The 16,786-nt window shown below is 37.8% G+C and overlaps 1 protein-coding gene across 12 annotated transcripts in view; it reads right to left on the reverse strand.

The window, feature by feature from the left end:
- Positions 1–3,192: 3,192 nt before the first annotated feature.
- Positions 3,193–16,786, reverse strand: part of UBR5 (ubiquitin protein ligase E3 component n-recognin 5) — an 86,916-nt gene continuing 73,322 nt past the window's right edge. For all 12 annotated transcript variants that reach the window (XM_054269679.1, XM_054269671.1, XM_054269635.1 and 9 more), the window contains 16 exons: positions 16,668–16,781; positions 15,899–16,119; positions 15,140–15,260; positions 14,934–15,032; positions 14,430–14,673; positions 13,737–13,848; positions 13,073–13,217; positions 12,648–12,778; positions 11,719–11,779; positions 11,254–11,429; positions 10,787–10,871; positions 9,730–9,885; positions 9,259–9,372; positions 7,830–7,974; positions 7,114–7,199; positions 3,193–6,038 (listed from right to left, as the gene is read on the reverse strand). In XM_054269679.1, coding sequence (XP_054125654.1) covers positions 5,826–6,038; positions 7,114–7,199; positions 7,830–7,974; positions 9,259–9,372; positions 9,730–9,885; positions 10,787–10,871; positions 11,254–11,429; positions 11,719–11,779; positions 12,648–12,778; positions 13,073–13,217; positions 13,737–13,848; positions 14,430–14,673; positions 14,934–15,032; positions 15,140–15,260; positions 15,899–16,119; positions 16,668–16,781 — 2,223 coding nt within the window. In that variant the 3' untranslated portion in view covers positions 3,193–5,825. The remainder of the gene's footprint in view (positions 6,039–7,113; positions 7,200–7,829; positions 7,975–9,258; positions 9,373–9,729; positions 9,886–10,786; positions 10,872–11,253; positions 11,430–11,718; positions 11,780–12,647; positions 12,779–13,072; positions 13,218–13,736; positions 13,849–14,429; positions 14,674–14,933; positions 15,033–15,139; positions 15,261–15,898; positions 16,120–16,667; positions 16,782–16,786) is intronic.

Here is a 16,786-nt window from a genome sequence, read left to right on the forward strand (position 1 = left end):
GCTTCAAAAGATTCGGATGTCCCCTTTCCAGGAAGGTAACTTTCGGTGCTGCTTTAAGAATTCGTGTGCCGTTAAGAATTTTGGGTATTTTTTTTAAAGGCACCTGGCTGCCACAGTGACTGAGACCTCCCCTCTCTCCATCCCCAAGCACGGGAAGGGGGAGTGAGGCCAGCTGCGCTCCTCTGCACTGCATCTGTTTCCTGCGGCTTTTTGATGCCTTGTGAGAGACGTCCAAGCCTCACCAGGGCAGGGGATAAGAAAAGTTCCGTGGTGACATCTGTGACTAAGCACAAAAACAGTTCTGATTTTCTTCCATGGAGTTTTCTGAGGAGCAGAAACACGTGACTGAGCAACTTACTTAAAAGCACAGCAAGAACACATAAGGAGAAAAGGTGGATTCACATCAACAATATCTGCTGTTACCTGAGTACTGTTATTTCTGAGACATCCTTTAAGTTTTATTTCCCAGAAATACCTAGACAAGCTCCTTAATCTTTATGTCCAACAGCTCCACTCATATCAAGTATATGGAGTACGAGGGATTCCAGCTTTTTGTCCAGAGCAATTAGAGGAACACTGACTGATGTAGAGCAGACTGAAATGACCCATTTACAGACAAATTCTACCGCTGTGTGCAATACAGAGCTTGCTGGTGGTTTAAGGGGCAGATGCATGAGTTTGTGGAACCAAAACCAACAAGCAGCAGACTATTCATATTAAATGACATTGACTGGTCTAGCAGTTGTCTTAGCCCCAACTCTCACTGTCCTGGCCCTACTGTTTAGAATTCCCTAAATAAGGAATGCCCTGTCCTGACAGGGATTAAGATCTACTATAAATTAATATAATTAGCAATAGAAAATTGTTCAAGAATTTGGAGATAACTTCTTAAATGCCTGCTCTTATGTTTACTTACATGGTGCCTAAAGATGCACAGAAAAAGAAAAATACTGGAAAGGATTAACCAAACAGCATGTGGCCGTTCTTGCACCTCCACAAAAATCTGCCAACTTCTGTTAGCTTTGTTTTATAAAAATTAAATCATGTACACAACAGTAAAATACAGACAAGCGCATACAAATGGAATACAGCATTATGCACAATTTTGCAAGATTTCGGATTACTCAGCTGTACCTACAATGTCCTGTTTAGAACAAGCTCCTTGACAGGTGGTGGAAGCTGTATTCCTCCCCTAGTTCCTCACTGCTATGGCAGCTGTCCTGCTATGGCAAATGTAGTCTTCACTGCTTCAACCATCCTACCTCCTTCTTCCCTGCTCCAAAAGGTGTTTTTGGGGGAATACTCAGATGCCTTTTAAAATTGGTTATAATTCTAATTCTGTATATGAAAATGCCATTTCAGGTAAGTTGAAGAATTTTCATTTATAAATTTAAGTGAAATCTGCTTTTCAGCTTAGCACTGTTCACTCTCAGAAAATCAATTTGTGAATTATTTCAGTATTCAGTATTTCTAAAGCCTAAAATTTCTTTAAGTCTCCTTGCAGTCTCTGTGCAGAGAAACTTTACCACAGGTTGTGGCAACAATCTGTTTTCCAACATGACTACAGTATTCAAGCATACTCATTTGGTTAGCTGCCACTGCCACTGGACAAAGGAATATTTAAGTTTCACCATGATGGAAAAGTCCTGGAACCCCTGGGAGCAACCAGCTGCCTCTTGTTATGCTAAACAGTCTATTACTGCAATAGCAGTTTGTGGTGATAATTGGAAAAAAGTAGTTTGTGGAAAATACTCTCTGACAGGATTGTGTTTCAAGCAAGACATGAAGTTATCCTCTAAGACAACTCCACAAAAAATCCATTAAAATTTATAAAAAATTAAAAGCCCTCCACACTTCTCAGTTCAGCAAATCTGAAATAGCTGCAAATGAAAGCCACAAAAGCAATTTCCAACTAGCAAAGGATCCATCAGAGCTCCTGATAATGCCAGAAGTCCTGATGGGCAGTGACTGCACTGTGATGGAGGCCACTCTCCAGTTGTGAAGCCTGTTCATGTCCTCCCCACAGAGATCATGTGGAAACTTCCAGCACTGTAAGTTCCAGGCACTCACTGAAGCTTTCCCATGACCCATTCACTGACACATTTTGGAGTGTGGACATGCCTTCTACCTCAGAGTAAGATGATGCCACACATGCTGAAATCCAGCTAATCTGGACATGCAGAATTTTCTATTTGGTTTTAGCAGATCTATTACTAAATAGGCAAACAAAAGAGTTCAGAAAAAAGGTCAAATCCTACAAAGCTTGAAAGAAGGGAATCAGGGCAACTAAACGAGGTATCCACAGTTTGCCTTATGGAGAGGAAATCAGAAAAATCCAAGTGAAGCGAAGAGCATGGTATTTACAGATACACACAGACATGATCCACAGGCTGTGGGACCTATAAAGAGGGAGTTAGGGCACAGCAGTTAGCATAGAAAGGAGGAGGTTAGCCCAAACTTAGTGGTGTTAAGGGTGACCAGGAGCTGTGCTGAATCCCGGCTCTGTCTGAGAAGCAACTGCACAGGAGGCGGTTGGTGGTGGCTGGGCAACTTCCCCCACCTGCACTCCAAGTACCATGGAGAGGTGCAGCCCTGCTCACTACACACTTCCCTTCAGATGCATTGAAGTAAACTTCTGAAAACCAGCAAGTTCTGTATGCTTTGCACAACTGCATACAAGGATAAACCTTGTTTAAGAGTTGAGGAAAATTTCCTTTCCTCTGCCTCCCTGAATGCTGCTCTGCAAGGGTATGGTGTTGGATTCATAAGATTGCCAGTTTCCAGCTTTATCACTGCTTGTTATCTAGGGACCAAATTGCTCACTTGTAGGAAAGAAAAACCACTTCCAAACCACACAGGTGGGAAAGACCACTTGATGACAATTTTTACTTCCTGGAAAATTATCAAAGCTGGAGCAAGTGATTTACCTTGTGTCGGATACAGCTAGCTAAGTAAAAGAAACCAAAGCCAAGAATTAGTCACAGAAATTAGCACTAAAGTATCAAGGTTTCACTAGATTCAGATTAGGACCTACTCTAGTAGTTGGTCATAACATTTTATTAGTAGCTACCTTTATTACCTCTTTCAGCAATGGTGAACAGCTAAGGATTTAGACTATTAAAAAGAGTAAACATTACAGAATTTAACTAGTTTCTCTACCACACTTTAAGTGAACTAACAGAAGGGCTTAAGTCAAAGGGAGAGGAGGTGTATGATTTTAATAAACATTTTTCTTATTAAAATCTTGATATAGTTGAAATATACCATACAGAGGAAAAAAAGCTATTTATAAAGCTACATACATATTTCAAGTCAATGATGACAGTATATATCATTCTAAATTCCCTCTCTGCTTACCAGAATGCCTTGTGTGTGTATATATGGTGAGCTACTGTGCTATCTGCAAAGCTTTTGTCTAGCTATACATTACAGGACTTAAAAAATGCTTAATCTATATACAGAAATATATATACATATAACATATATTTATATGTTATACATACACATACACTTATATACATATACACACAATACATATATATATACACAGTACTTTACATGTATATGTGGCCTTTCATCCAAGGGCCTTGGATAATTCTTAGTACATCAAGCCTCACAAAGCTTTGTGAGGGAGGGAGCTTTATTTTACAGACTGGAGTTTTGATGCTATTCTAAACAGTTTCTTTTGTTGCTTTCTACTAACCTTGCACATTTCAGTTAGAGGCAGTTTTGGTAGTGGAAATAATCTCAGCAGTTTGATAGCCAGGCGTAAGGTAGATGTTGCTTTGTACCTTTGTAATTTATCCTCCTTAGTATAAGAGAACAGCCACACCACTATACTAAAATGCCTCTAGCTAGATTTATCAGGCTGTAGTGCTTTTTCTTTTTAGCATAGTAAAATCAGTTTTGAACTTAAGATACACTGGAGGTCACAACAGGAAATCTAGCTCCAATCCTCATACATTGAAACTATCCTTTTCTAGGATGATCGATTTAGAGGAGGCATTAGTACCTGCAGAAATAATTCTACATCTGTTTATTTATCTGCAGTTTAACTACACAAGCCTGAAACAATCCACCTTATTTAGAAGAGAGGATTTTCAGCATCAATTTGGCAACTGGTGATCAGAATTTGTGGTATCAACTGTACTCCATACCTTTAGCAACTAAAAAAATGAAGAGGCTTTTTTGAAAATCAGATGTAGGTAACTTTTGGTCATCCTACAACTAGGTGACAGAAAGGAAAACCCAGAGGAGCTCTGGCAGAGGTGAGTTCTGCTAGGATTTGGACGGAACATTACTTCAGCTCTTCCCAACAAAAGGGAGAAAAAAAATCATTAACATGGACTAATAGGGTTGGAGAAGCAAGAAAGAAGAACATCACCACCACAGAAGTTCTTATCCCTCAATATTTCAGTCTGCTAAGCTTCATAAATTTAGTTTTACAGCGAAAAAGTAGCTCCTTTCTTCATCAACCAATTTCTAACTCAAAACCTCTCAAGGCTTAGGGAAAGGAAATCCTACATCAAGGTCAAAGACTGCCCTCCCCAAAACTAACCAAGCACTTCAAAAGTGAACGTACAGTAGAACTCACTACAATGAAATTTGAGAATTTTATTCTGACCTAATTGCCTTGAGGTTTTTCAGAACAAGCCACTTTTCCTTCAAACCAATTCTGTTAAAAGGAGGGGTTGCCTGGCCCATTTCTTTCAGGATTCTCTGCTAACTGTAAAATGTGGGCTAAATGTCTTCTGCATGTCAATTTTTCAGCTACAAAATTCAGATTTTTAATGACCAACTATGTTTAGTGTATGCTGTTAGCTAAAGTATAAATGCCTTAATAAATAAAAACTATTGTTTCTTCAGTATGACTTGGTATTTTGTCTGTAATTTCTTTATTAAAAAACTGTAACAAGATACTTAAAAAAAGGCTAGATACAAAAGAAGTTAAGCAGCTCACGAACATTAAAGTTTTCCAAAAAATGTATCTTCAATAATCATGATCTTATAAACATTTTACAGTTACCAGAAAGTGCCCAGGCTGAGTTTACATAGTTAGATAATGTAGTACAAGTGTTGGGTTAGAACTGGTAGTGGAACAATCTCCTGACTGTCTGTTCACTGTAACAAGGATACAAAAATGCTGATTGTGAACTATGAAATACTGTGCATTGGCCTCATCAAATATGTACAGGGGAAAAAAAACCCCACTAAAGGTACAGATTACATGCAAAATATTAGTGATGGTAACTGATGTGCCAGAGTTCAATGCAATAGAACAAAAATTGCAATGGAAGTGGTTTCATAAGTCAGCAATCCCAACTCTGGGATCTGAGCTGTCAGGAACTTTTTACAAGTTCAATATACATGATACACAACTGCAGCCAACCACAAATTAAACACCATTAAAAAAAAAGTTAAAAACACAGAACATACTTAATTTTTTATTTTGAAATTCCCTACTCCCTCTATACAAGAACCTTTGCTGAAACACTTTCCACAAAGGCAGCAGTGAATTTTCAGAACATTTTACATATTCTCCCTCAGCAAAAAGATAAATCACAGTGTAAATTATATTGTTCTGCTGTCATCTTTGGCTGGGGTTAGGCAAAGGAGTTCTTGACTAGCAAACTGTTGCAATCACATATTGCTAGTGCTCCTTAGGCCTTTATGTTACAAATTTAGTACAGGAATGTTTGCATTTAAATCTTTGAAGTACCACCAGGGGTATGACAGCATTAACTTTCATAAACTTTTATAGACAAATGGAAAAATCTACAAAACTTAGCTAGTAATATTACACAGCAATACACACTTTTTATACTCTACACAAAACCAAAATTCTTGGTCTTAATGGCGAGTAACAATTTTTGTTTCAAAATCTGCTTAGAGGAATAGAGTGGGACATAAAGGCGAGAAATGCAAGTGTTTGCTGTTGGAAGATGTTGGTCATCTGGTGGCCTTATTGTGATGGATGGCATAGGCTGGAACCCCTCCTCACTGGCGGGCAATGATGGACTTGAGGTCCAAAAGTAAACCTGAAAAAAGAAGACAGTGTTTAAAATTAAGATTCATACTGCCTACAGACTGTGTAGGGATAGATTAAAAAAGAATTGCACAATCACAGCAAGATTGATAATACTATGTTCTCTTCAATATGCCCAACTAAATTCCACAGTTATTCTACTTTCTTCTCTAGTAGCTTCCTTCACTTCCTTCATCAACTGCTCATGCATAAAACTGATAAAAGCAGCATTCAAAATTATCCTGTATCAACAAATCCCCAGTAAATGGCATGTCCAAATATCCGTCTGGGAAGGTGGTGACTGCCATCAACACAAATTGAATCAGGAACGTCTCACAAACCAGTCAGAGACTACAGGATGTAGTACTGGTACAGACAAAAGGGAGCAACAGAGAGCATTTGGTTTATTATCTCAAGTGTGAAATACTGAGTCACCACCAAGGTGTAAGCATAGACACTCCTTGAAAAACGTGCTCTAGGGTTTGCACTTTTCAGAGTACTCTTTGTTTGCTTTTAGTAGACTGTAAGGGAGAGATAGTACCTTACAGAGTAGGAAGTTAAAAACAAACCATTTTAAGAGGTGTACAATGAATAAAATTTACAGGCAAGTTTTTAAAAATGAAATCCCCCGAAGAGTATCTTATTCTTTCATGCTTCTCATCAGCTTCTCACCCCTAAAGGCCTTGAGAAGGACACGGTATCATTACTGACATTTTACAGAGAGGACACACATACTGCCCTCCGGATACACAGAGGTCAGGTGAGTAGATGATGCATGAAGAGAACTTGACCTCAAAACCCTACCAGTCCAGAACACAGTTGAATAACCACAGTTACTCATCTTAAGAGCAACTGTGCAGAGTGAAACTGTGCTTCTGTAAGAGACCTATGAACAGGGAGAAGAACACACCACGCTTACTTTCAATTACAAGAAGGTCTGGCATTCACACCTGTTGTTTCCAGAACCAAGTCTTACCCAACCCTACTACCCTGCACAAAGTCTCTGCAGGTAGACACAGTTAAGAACAGTATTGACACCACTTATTCCAATTCTTTCTGCATGTTTCCAATGGGAATGGACAACTTACCAGATCTTGTCTTTCTGTCATACTCATCTTCTCAACTATGGACCAAAACCAACGCTTGAATTGCAAAAGCTTCTCAGCATTTTCTCCTGTGTGAAATAACAAGGTGAAATAACAATTCAGCTGCTGCACTGGACAGTAACATTAAGATACCTGTTTTACATGTGCTGCAAGCTGGATCTCAGCTACAATCATATTCGTAAAGTCCTGATACTGGAGATCAGTAATTTCAAACTGAATAGCTTTGAAAGCAAGGCCAACACTGACATAACTCAGTACCCCCACTCAGTACTCCCCACTCAGTACTCAGTACACTCATAATTCAGTACTCCCACTCCTCCCTCCTTACCAAAAATCCCAACTGCAACTAAACACAGTTTAAAAATTATGTAAGAAGTATTAAACTTGCATCCATCACATTTATAGTTCTAGAGAATTTTCACAAGAAAGATATACTACAGTAATACAGTCCATGTATTTAACATCTTATGACAGTCAAGTTGGAAAACATGCCTTCTCCACCCTCATTTAACTGAAGGTAAATATTTTCTAAGGAATGTAAAAAAATATCCCAAGTAATAACTTTATAACAGCTTTCACTGGCTTATTAACTAATGGCAGACTTACTAGTTCAAGTTTAATGCTAGTAACTACTCCACACAGAAAAAACAGTGTTAAGTTATACCTGCAACTCTGTTTATGACTAGGTTATTTCATACCTGATTCATCATTGAAAGAGGTAAAGCTGATTAGCATTTGCACATTTACTTCACCACAGCCATTTACCAAAAGTCTGAAATCTTCTGCTGTCAAATCTTCTAATGAATTCTTTGGAAGTACATCCAGGAGCCCCTTCCTCATTGCCTTAAGTGAAAACAACAAAATGCACATTGTAACCCTGTAACTTTTAAGACTGACTTTAAACACATTACTTAAAATTTTCATGTGAAATTCCCTTTAACTCAAGATTCATTATTCTCTGAGCTGCTCTTTTCTTTTAAAGCTTTATCATCTGAAATGCAAATCTTCTGAAACAAAGAACTGCACCAATTTTTAAACCCTACCTACTAGAGCAAAGAAAGCAGTACTGGCTTGAGCTTGTATTTCACCAGGAGCAGAAGCACATGAACTCTTGTAATGCTAAAATGTGCAGGTATTTTGCTAAGCTGTGCTGAATTTGATGCAATTTAAAAAAAACCCAAAAAATGCATCTTGCATGTTCCTTTTACTTTGCTTCCTCAGACACATGCCAACTCTGCTTCAAAAGTATTACACACACAGACACACATACACATATATTCTATATAAGTAATATCCTGAAAAGATAGGAAATTCCATATTCTAAATGGAGTACTATGAATCAACTTGCTTTAGAAAATCTAAAATCTAACTTGCTTTAGAAAATTTCAAAATGAATACAAGTGTAAGGGTTTTCAACTCTTAAAATAAACAAGAGTCAAATTAGTAATATATGCAGACAGGGAAATCGAGTATCTTAATTCCAGGAACATGGTCTTTCTGTGAGAATTTAGACCTCAGCTGCACAGAGGTAATCTGGCCTGCTGCCCTATCTCAGATGCGCAGCAGGAAACCACAATGAGCACAAGAAACGAAGTTTACATGTAGCATCATGACAGACTGGTCTTCATTAACTGTCTACAAAAATATATTATTCTGTAAGTGTTATTTGACAAGGGCTTAAAAAAATCAAATAATTTTTAATATGGTTTTCTATGTTTCTTGACAGGCTAGTATAAGTGGTTTTATAAATTATTTTTCCTTAGAACAAGGATGCAAACAAACCAAAGGTAATAAATTATTAAGAACAAAGCAGCTGCCAAATACAAAGCCAAAATTACAAGAGGATTTGTGCCATTTGAGCTCAAGAAATAAACACATATATTTAACCAAGGAGACCCACAATAAAATAAATTATCTTTCATTCTATAAAATCAATTACTCACTCAGTCTTCACAGTACTACATAAACAGCTATACAATTACAAAAAAAATTAAATACTTTTAATCAAGCTGTCAAGACTTTAAAGAAACCTGATTAGCAACAGCACAATGAGGAGAATAATTAACTGATGGAAAGATGACAGATGTTTTTTCCCTTCTTTTTCAAAGAACTCCACTAAAGACTTACATGTAGAGGCTGCTCTGCTACTACCAACATTCGGTGTTCTGCATATTTCCGGACATACTCATATACATTCTGAGGAGTGACTGGTATATTTACACCATTGGAAATAAGTTCAACCTATGGCAAAGAAATAAGGAACATTTGAATAGGGGAAGAAGAAAAGGGATATAAAGGAAATGAGATTATTACAACCACCACAGTATGCTGCAGAGCGATTTATTGCTCAATATACCTCCAAACCCAAGTATAATTCACTACTACAAGTTAGTTTTAAAAATTCCCTAGGATTGACTACAGTTACCAGCGTCTATGGTACACTCCAGATCATTTTCAAAGAAAAAGATACAGGCTTCAATATCTAAGAATAAAATGTTTTATCTGCCATCTGAGAAGAGCCTGGATTATGTGCACACTACACCCTGCATATGCTGTCAAACTCTGAAACTAGAGAGCCACAAGTTTAGCTGTGCTTACCTGCCCTCCACCCTCCTCCTTACACAGGTCTATTGCAAAGGCTAAATCCATTGCTGCAAACACTGCATCAGCATCTGTACTCTGGGAGGCAAGGATAAGCTGCCGAAGGCTTTCGTACATAACCGGATCGAAAAAAGCGAAGTCGTGCCAGTTCACCTATAAAAAAAGGAAACAAGTTTGAAACACAACAGGTGTTTAAGAGTGTATACAAAATTATGTGACCTGTGCCAGATCTATGCACTAGCAACAGAGGATACAAACACACAGAAATAAATGCAGTAAACTCCTACTTTCAGTCTGCTTTAGAAGGTACATTGGAATACTGAAAAGAATGCATATTCAACAAGAAAAACTTTAAGAGAATATTTAGAAGGCAAACACTCTTGGAAGACACCAGGAGGTATTTAAAGGCCATTTCTCCCATTAACTCTTTTTCATTAAAGATTATACTAAGTTGGGTAACTGATTATGTGATCAAAAGTGAATTTAAGGAAAGACCAATAGTAACAAACCTTGGTTTAGATTTGCTGGATCAGACAGAACTTACAATGCCATTGACTAATGCATCAAAAGTGCAGTACATGATTAGCTTTTACTGGGCCAGGGTAGCAGTTTTGGTCAAAAGTTTAAGTAATTATTGCTCTGAATTAAATTATACCTACTCCTGAGACAAAATTTTAATTACAAATTAATTCCATGAGCTCTCTCAAATATCCACAAAAATGCCTTTCTGTCAGCTATTGCCTAGTATTTTCTAACACTATGGTTTCTGAGTCTAAGGAAGAAAAAAAGCAGAGACAGTATGTAGTTTCTGAAGAGTTGAAGGCTAACTTATTACAAAATCATTACATCTTGGTCAAATACCTGACTTCTAGTACATCTACTCTGTTCAAAATCTAGGAAATGAAAAAATTAGCAGTCCTCAAATTGAACACCTCCATACAGTTCCAGTATCAGCTCAGCTAGTTGATACATATGTGGTTAGGGGGAAAAGCCCAGTTTTATGGATGAAGTTTTAAGAAATTACAGGAAATCAAAATTTTTATGTTCAACTTACCTTTCTGCCAAGTAGAACTTTGATTACGTGTCTATTTAATGTGATAGGGCATAGTTCATTCTGCAACAAGCACAATCCTAGGATTCTGAAAAAAAAAATTTTTGGAGTTTGTTTTGGTACAGCAGAAATTACACTAGAGATCTTTCAGCAAACTCACATTTAAGAGTTCTTATAATCTAAGAATTAAGCTAGAATCAGCTTTCCAAATGTATTGCTCAGAAATGAAAATCATGGGCATACATAATTTTTAACAAGAAGGATAAAAAATTAAAATTTAACAGGAAAAGAAACTTCAAGTTGACATATGCAAATTGCCCCCTACTTAGGCTCAGTGTGAGAAATAGAGACCATTAAAAATAAATTTTAAAAACCAAGTTTTTTCCAGCTTGGATCATTGGTACTCTCCCTGGTGTTGTGCATGATTGTCTTTTACATTTTTCCAGACTAAGAAGTTAATGGTAGAATACCTGCCAATGTTCCGGAAACAATTCAGCCTTGCTTCTGTGTTTTTACCAGGTCTGGGTGTATAAAATCCTCGTTTTCCAGGCTGGTAGAAAAGTGGTGCATTATCATCCCCATCATCTGTATCATCTAATTCCATATCTACTACACTGCGGCTGGATCCATGGCGCTTTCTGTTCTCCTGGTTTCAAAGTCAGAACAGCAATTAACACACTTCATTCTATTTACTGACACACATCAAGCTATTTGCTACAGGACCCAAAGATTCAGGTTCCATTGGTTAAGAATTCCTGTGGTATTTCCTAATTATGACATTTTATACTTTTGACTAATTATTGTTAATCCTTTCAAAATGAAATGATTAAACAGAACTTTGTCTTGCATGATAAAGCTTCCAATTGCTTCCGGTTTTAAAATCAACTGATAAAACTGAATCTTACATAAATTTTGTGCAACAGGTGATTCATTACCTGCACTTTATCTGAAGAGTCTAGCAATCCAAGATCCAATATACTGTCAGCACCGTTCTCCCTTGAGAAAGGAATAAAAAGGCAGATTTAATTTCACCATCACAGACTCACAGAATGATAGAATAGTTTGGGTTAGAAAGGGACCTTGAAGATCATCTAGTTCCAGCCCCCTTGCTGTGGGCAGGGGTACTTTCCTCTAGAGCAAGGCCCAACCTGGCCTGGATCACCTCCAGAGATCTACGCCTTCTCTAGGTAACCTGTTGCACTACCCTCACAGTAAAGAATTTCTTCTTGTTATCTAAACCTCCTCTCTTTCAGTTTGAAGCCATTCCCCTTGAATTGTCACTACATGCTCTTGTATAAAGTCCCTTGCCATCTTTTTGTTGGTTCCCTTCAGGGACTGGAAGGTCACAATTAGGTCACCCATAAGCTTTCTCTTTTCCATGCTAAAAACCCCAGTTCTCTCAGCCTTTCTTCATAAGACAGGTACTCCATTCTTCTGATCATCTTGGTGACCTCCTCAGGACTTGCTCCAACAGGTCCATGTCCTTCCTGTGCTGGGGACCCCTGAGCTGAGTGCAGCAGTGCAGGTGGGGTCTCTGCAGGCAGAGGGGCAGAATCTTCTCCCTCAACTTGCTGGCCACGCTGTTTGTGATGCAGCCCAGAACACATCTGGTGCATTGCATGGCCAGCTTATGTCCAGTTTCTCATCCACCAGCACCCATCAAGTCCTTCTCAGCAGGGCTGCTCTCAATAAGGAACTGTCATATTCTGAAACCAGTCAGAATAGATTAAACCAAAGCCAAAAAGTCACTTGCCTAAAGAAAAACATCTAGACTATCAAGAAATAAGCTGCATGTATTGGAGTTAGATGTAGAACAGCAGAAGTGCTTTGGCCACAAAATCAGTTCTCACTTTTGATACTTTACCTGCCATGTGCAATAATGAGTTCCATTGCTTCATCAACTCTTGCTCTAAGGGAATCTTCACTAGCTAGTAACAGAAGCAGCTGAGCAGGAGACAATTCCAACAACATTCCTGTGATTTTACTTGCAAATGCCTGGGGATAAAGGAGTGATAGGTCTTACTATTCTCCTCCAGTTCTCTTATTTTCAAATATGATCTTATGAAAGTTTTGGTATTTTAGATAGAGAATGCATTACAAGATACCTCCTAAGCTAAAAACCAAATTAGAGAAACAAAATCTTAACAAAATTAAAAATAAAATAAAATCAGTCTTACACGTTTGAATACTATCAATTATGTTTCAATTATTTCAATTATGGATAAGGAAATAAATTTTTACATTACAAGATGAGAAGAAGAATCAATAAGTGTATTAGGGAAGTCTTACTGGCTGCATTGCTTGCACTCGAGGGTAGAGCCGTTCTCCAAGGGCTTGTCTGTGTGCTGGGAGAGGGTCAGGGTCATCGCTGGGGTTTCCTTCTGATGCTGGTCTAAAAGGCCGTGTGTCAATAGACAGTTGTCTTCTGAAGTCCCTTAAGATAATCAGAGCAGTTTGTACTCAGAGGAAAAATTCAGAAATCCTCTGGAACAATATTATTTGCACACAGATTGATATTAGCATTAGCTTTACTGCTGGAATAGTAGTGTTGCTCATAGCTGCTTGGAGAGAATGAATCAGAAAGAGAGAATCAAAATAAACCAGAGATTTTAGTATTACTTGTGTTTTGGATACAGCAGTCAGACATGCCACCAATGGCAATGTTGTTTCTACACTACCTCACAATTTTATTCTAGTACACAAGTTTTTGTTATTGTTTTACCAGAAGAAACTGATGGCCTGTGGTTGAGACATAACCGATTAATGATACAGTAGGCCTAATAATTCTGTAAAGAATTAAAACTAGAGGCCAAATTTCAACAAATTAACCTGCAAATCACTCCTGAAAGAGACTCTTTTAACTGGAGGAAGTAAAAGTATCTTTCCTGACAATATCCAAGGCAATTACTCTATTTGACAAAATATCTTCATCAAGATAAAGATTATCACTTACCTATCCCTATCTCTCCGAGAACCAGTTCGCAAGCCACTACTTCTCCGCATTTCTCTCTCTCGCTCCCTTTCCCGATCTCTCTCTCCCCTATTTCGCAATCTCTGCATCAGACCTGAAGGGCAAAAAACCTCATAAACTTAAACATCTTTAGATTTCTCTCTCCTACCTAAGTTTCAGCATAAGAAAAACTAAGGTTTGGAAGAGTTTGACAGACATCAATGAGACAGAACCATTTCACTTGAAGCAGTGATTGGGTTCAGCCAAACTTCAGAAAGGACCTGAAGTGTTTGTACCAACTTAAAAATGATAAAATACTTTAAGAGCTTATATATACTTTCAAAACCATTAAAATGTGTTTGTGGCAAGTCAGATGGAGCAGCTGTAAAAAAATATATAAGCTCTTAGTAGCTAAAATCTTGACAATTATTACCTGCTGGAGAGAAGGACACTCAATCTGAGCACACCTAAAGCAGACTGCTGTTACAAGAAAAACAAGAAGTTCCTGTTTCTGAAAGTGTATGGAGGGGGATGAAGCCATTTCCTTGATCCAGAGAACTAATGCATAATTTTTATGGATTCTAGGCTAAACTAACAAGAGACATCACTGGCACAAGGCCAAGTATTTCTATGTAAATAAAGCACCCAAGGTTTTTATTAATATTTTCTGTAGATTAACTGCTGTGCATCACTTACTTGTATGGGTACCCTTGTTGGCATTCTGAATGCAATCTAGATTTGGCAGTTTCTCATTTGACAGAAAAGCCTGTGCAATAGCAGTATAAAAGCTCCGTGCTACGCCGCTGCCTTCTCCAGGCTCATCCTTAAAAGTAACTTTCACTCTGTGTACGGCCATCGGAGTGGTAGCACACCTGCGACCAAAGTGATTGTTCAGCTGCCTCATGGTCTGCTGAATCAGAAGATCTCTGTCTCGATCAACCTAGTAAAAAATAGCAAAAAAAATTCTTTCTTTACCAACTATCATTCTAAGAGACTTTCAGCTTCACAACAGATTTCTGGACACTGCTCCACAGATTCAAAAAACAACAATCAGAGTGGGAAAAACTACAGAGTAATTGCAACATAACTCACAAAGTATGATTTAAGACACCTGCTTGCAGACTCTGAAATACAAATTTTTCTATCAAGTTACTGTAGTAATTCAACTTTTAATGAAAGTTTATTAGAAGATTTTTTTACCTCCAATGTTAAATCTCTTGATTGCTGGTTTCTAAGTTTTTCCATCTCCCTGCGGAATTTCGATTCCTTGACTTCAAAGCCACCTAATTCAGTCAAGATCTAAAAATAATAAAAAAAAAACAAGAACAAACCCCAAAATCAGAATAATTAGAGAGAGTCACAACTTAGCTGTAAGAGGAACTGTCCTTACACTGAGAAATACATACCGATCCAGGCTCTGCTCCAACATCTTCCATGAATACTCTACCAAACAACTCCAAAGAAAGGCGCCAACGTCCCAGCAACATGTCATGAGAAATAACCATGCCCATGAAGCTACACTGGGGCCTGACAGAAAGAAGAAAAAAATGACAGATATGTGGAATCAAGTAAAATTTCAGACACATTTTGTGTACTTCAGCCTTTTCTTAGTCTCTGCATTCAACTAAGTTTTTTATTCCTGATAAACAACGACACAGTACACTAAGTCTGTGCACAAAAGCACATGAAGCTGCTTTGTTTCAGCAGAAACGCAAGTCTTGCTTCCAAAGGGTAATTACTCCAAAAGTATGTAACTTTTGGTGCTATGTGGAATGCACTGTTATTGGTCTCCCATCAACCAAGACCTTAATTGCTTTTAAAATAGCTGTAGTTTGAAGATAGAGCAGTTTAATTCATAACTGCATGAAGTGTGGGCAGCACCACCAGACAGAGATGGCAAGCTGTGGATTCCAACTGCTCAGCCTGGCTACCCAGGACATCACAGCAGGTCTGCAGCAGGAAGTCAGGGAGTAAAGGAATTTGCCTACAATTTGCACAGACCTCTTTGAAGACTGTTCAACTATTCACTTTAGAAGCTACTAATCTAAACTACAAATGTAAACTAAATTAAGCTACCCATTTTAATTTCAAAAATACTTTCCAGACTCCCAACAGCCACTTAGAAGAGCAGCAACATTTCAAATTATAATTTTAAACTCAGCTACCTGAAAGATGTGAGGGGTGGCCCTTCACTTTCTGTCAATCCTATCTCTGCCAACAAGCTGCTTTTCAGTTGTGCTGCAAGATCATGAGCTGAAGGCCCTGGTTTTGAACTCTCAGATTCTTCTGTAGGCACATTTTGTTCTTCCCCTTCCTTCTTCTGCCGATTTTGCATGCTCATAACATTTTTTAAGTTGGCTGCATAAGACATTTTAGTTGGAAGAACCTAAAAGAGAAGTAAAATTTAGCTGCACTTTTAAAGCAGAGTAGAAGCTTTGAAGCACATATATTCGCAGGTGTATACTTTAAATAACACAAAATGAACACTGTAATGGACCTGTTAAAACACAGTGGCCTCAATCATTTCAATAAATACAAAAAAAACCTATTTTCCCCACTGTGTGTTTGCATTTTATATGCTTGCCAATTAATGTTCAGTCTGAAGGAAAGTCAAATCTATTAAATGGACTAAAGGAAGACTTAAATCTTTGTATCAAAAATAATTATATAATTAGCATTCTAAAATTAGCTCAGAATTGTACTGCTGCATTTAAAAATACTACCTGAAAGCTGCTATAAGTCAATAATCATCAAGTTTCTATATTAAGTACACTTTTCATGAAGACTTCAAGTTTTCACAGGCACTGGGCTTTCAAATTACCATTCTGAAAGCTATATAAAATCCTCTCTGAAAACATTAAAGTGTCTTTTTAAGGAATGATGGTTCTAGTTTAAATTACCATATTGTTTAAAATAATAAAGCTTTACATTTACCTCAAGGCAGTTTCTATCCACTGTAACTTCCACTAAGCACTTGCCACTGTTGGCAGAAGACGAGTACAGACCCTGACTGGGCCGGCCGAACAGATCCTCTTTGCGAGCATTTGGCTGAA

The sequence above is a fragment of the Melozone crissalis genome, unplaced genomic scaffold (assembly GCF_028551555.1).
Source record: "Melozone crissalis strain CALT ecotype California unplaced genomic scaffold, PUWL_Pcris_2 ptg000002l_1, whole genome shotgun sequence".
NCBI classification, from domain to species: Eukaryota; Metazoa; Chordata; class Aves; order Passeriformes; family Passerellidae; genus Melozone; species Melozone crissalis.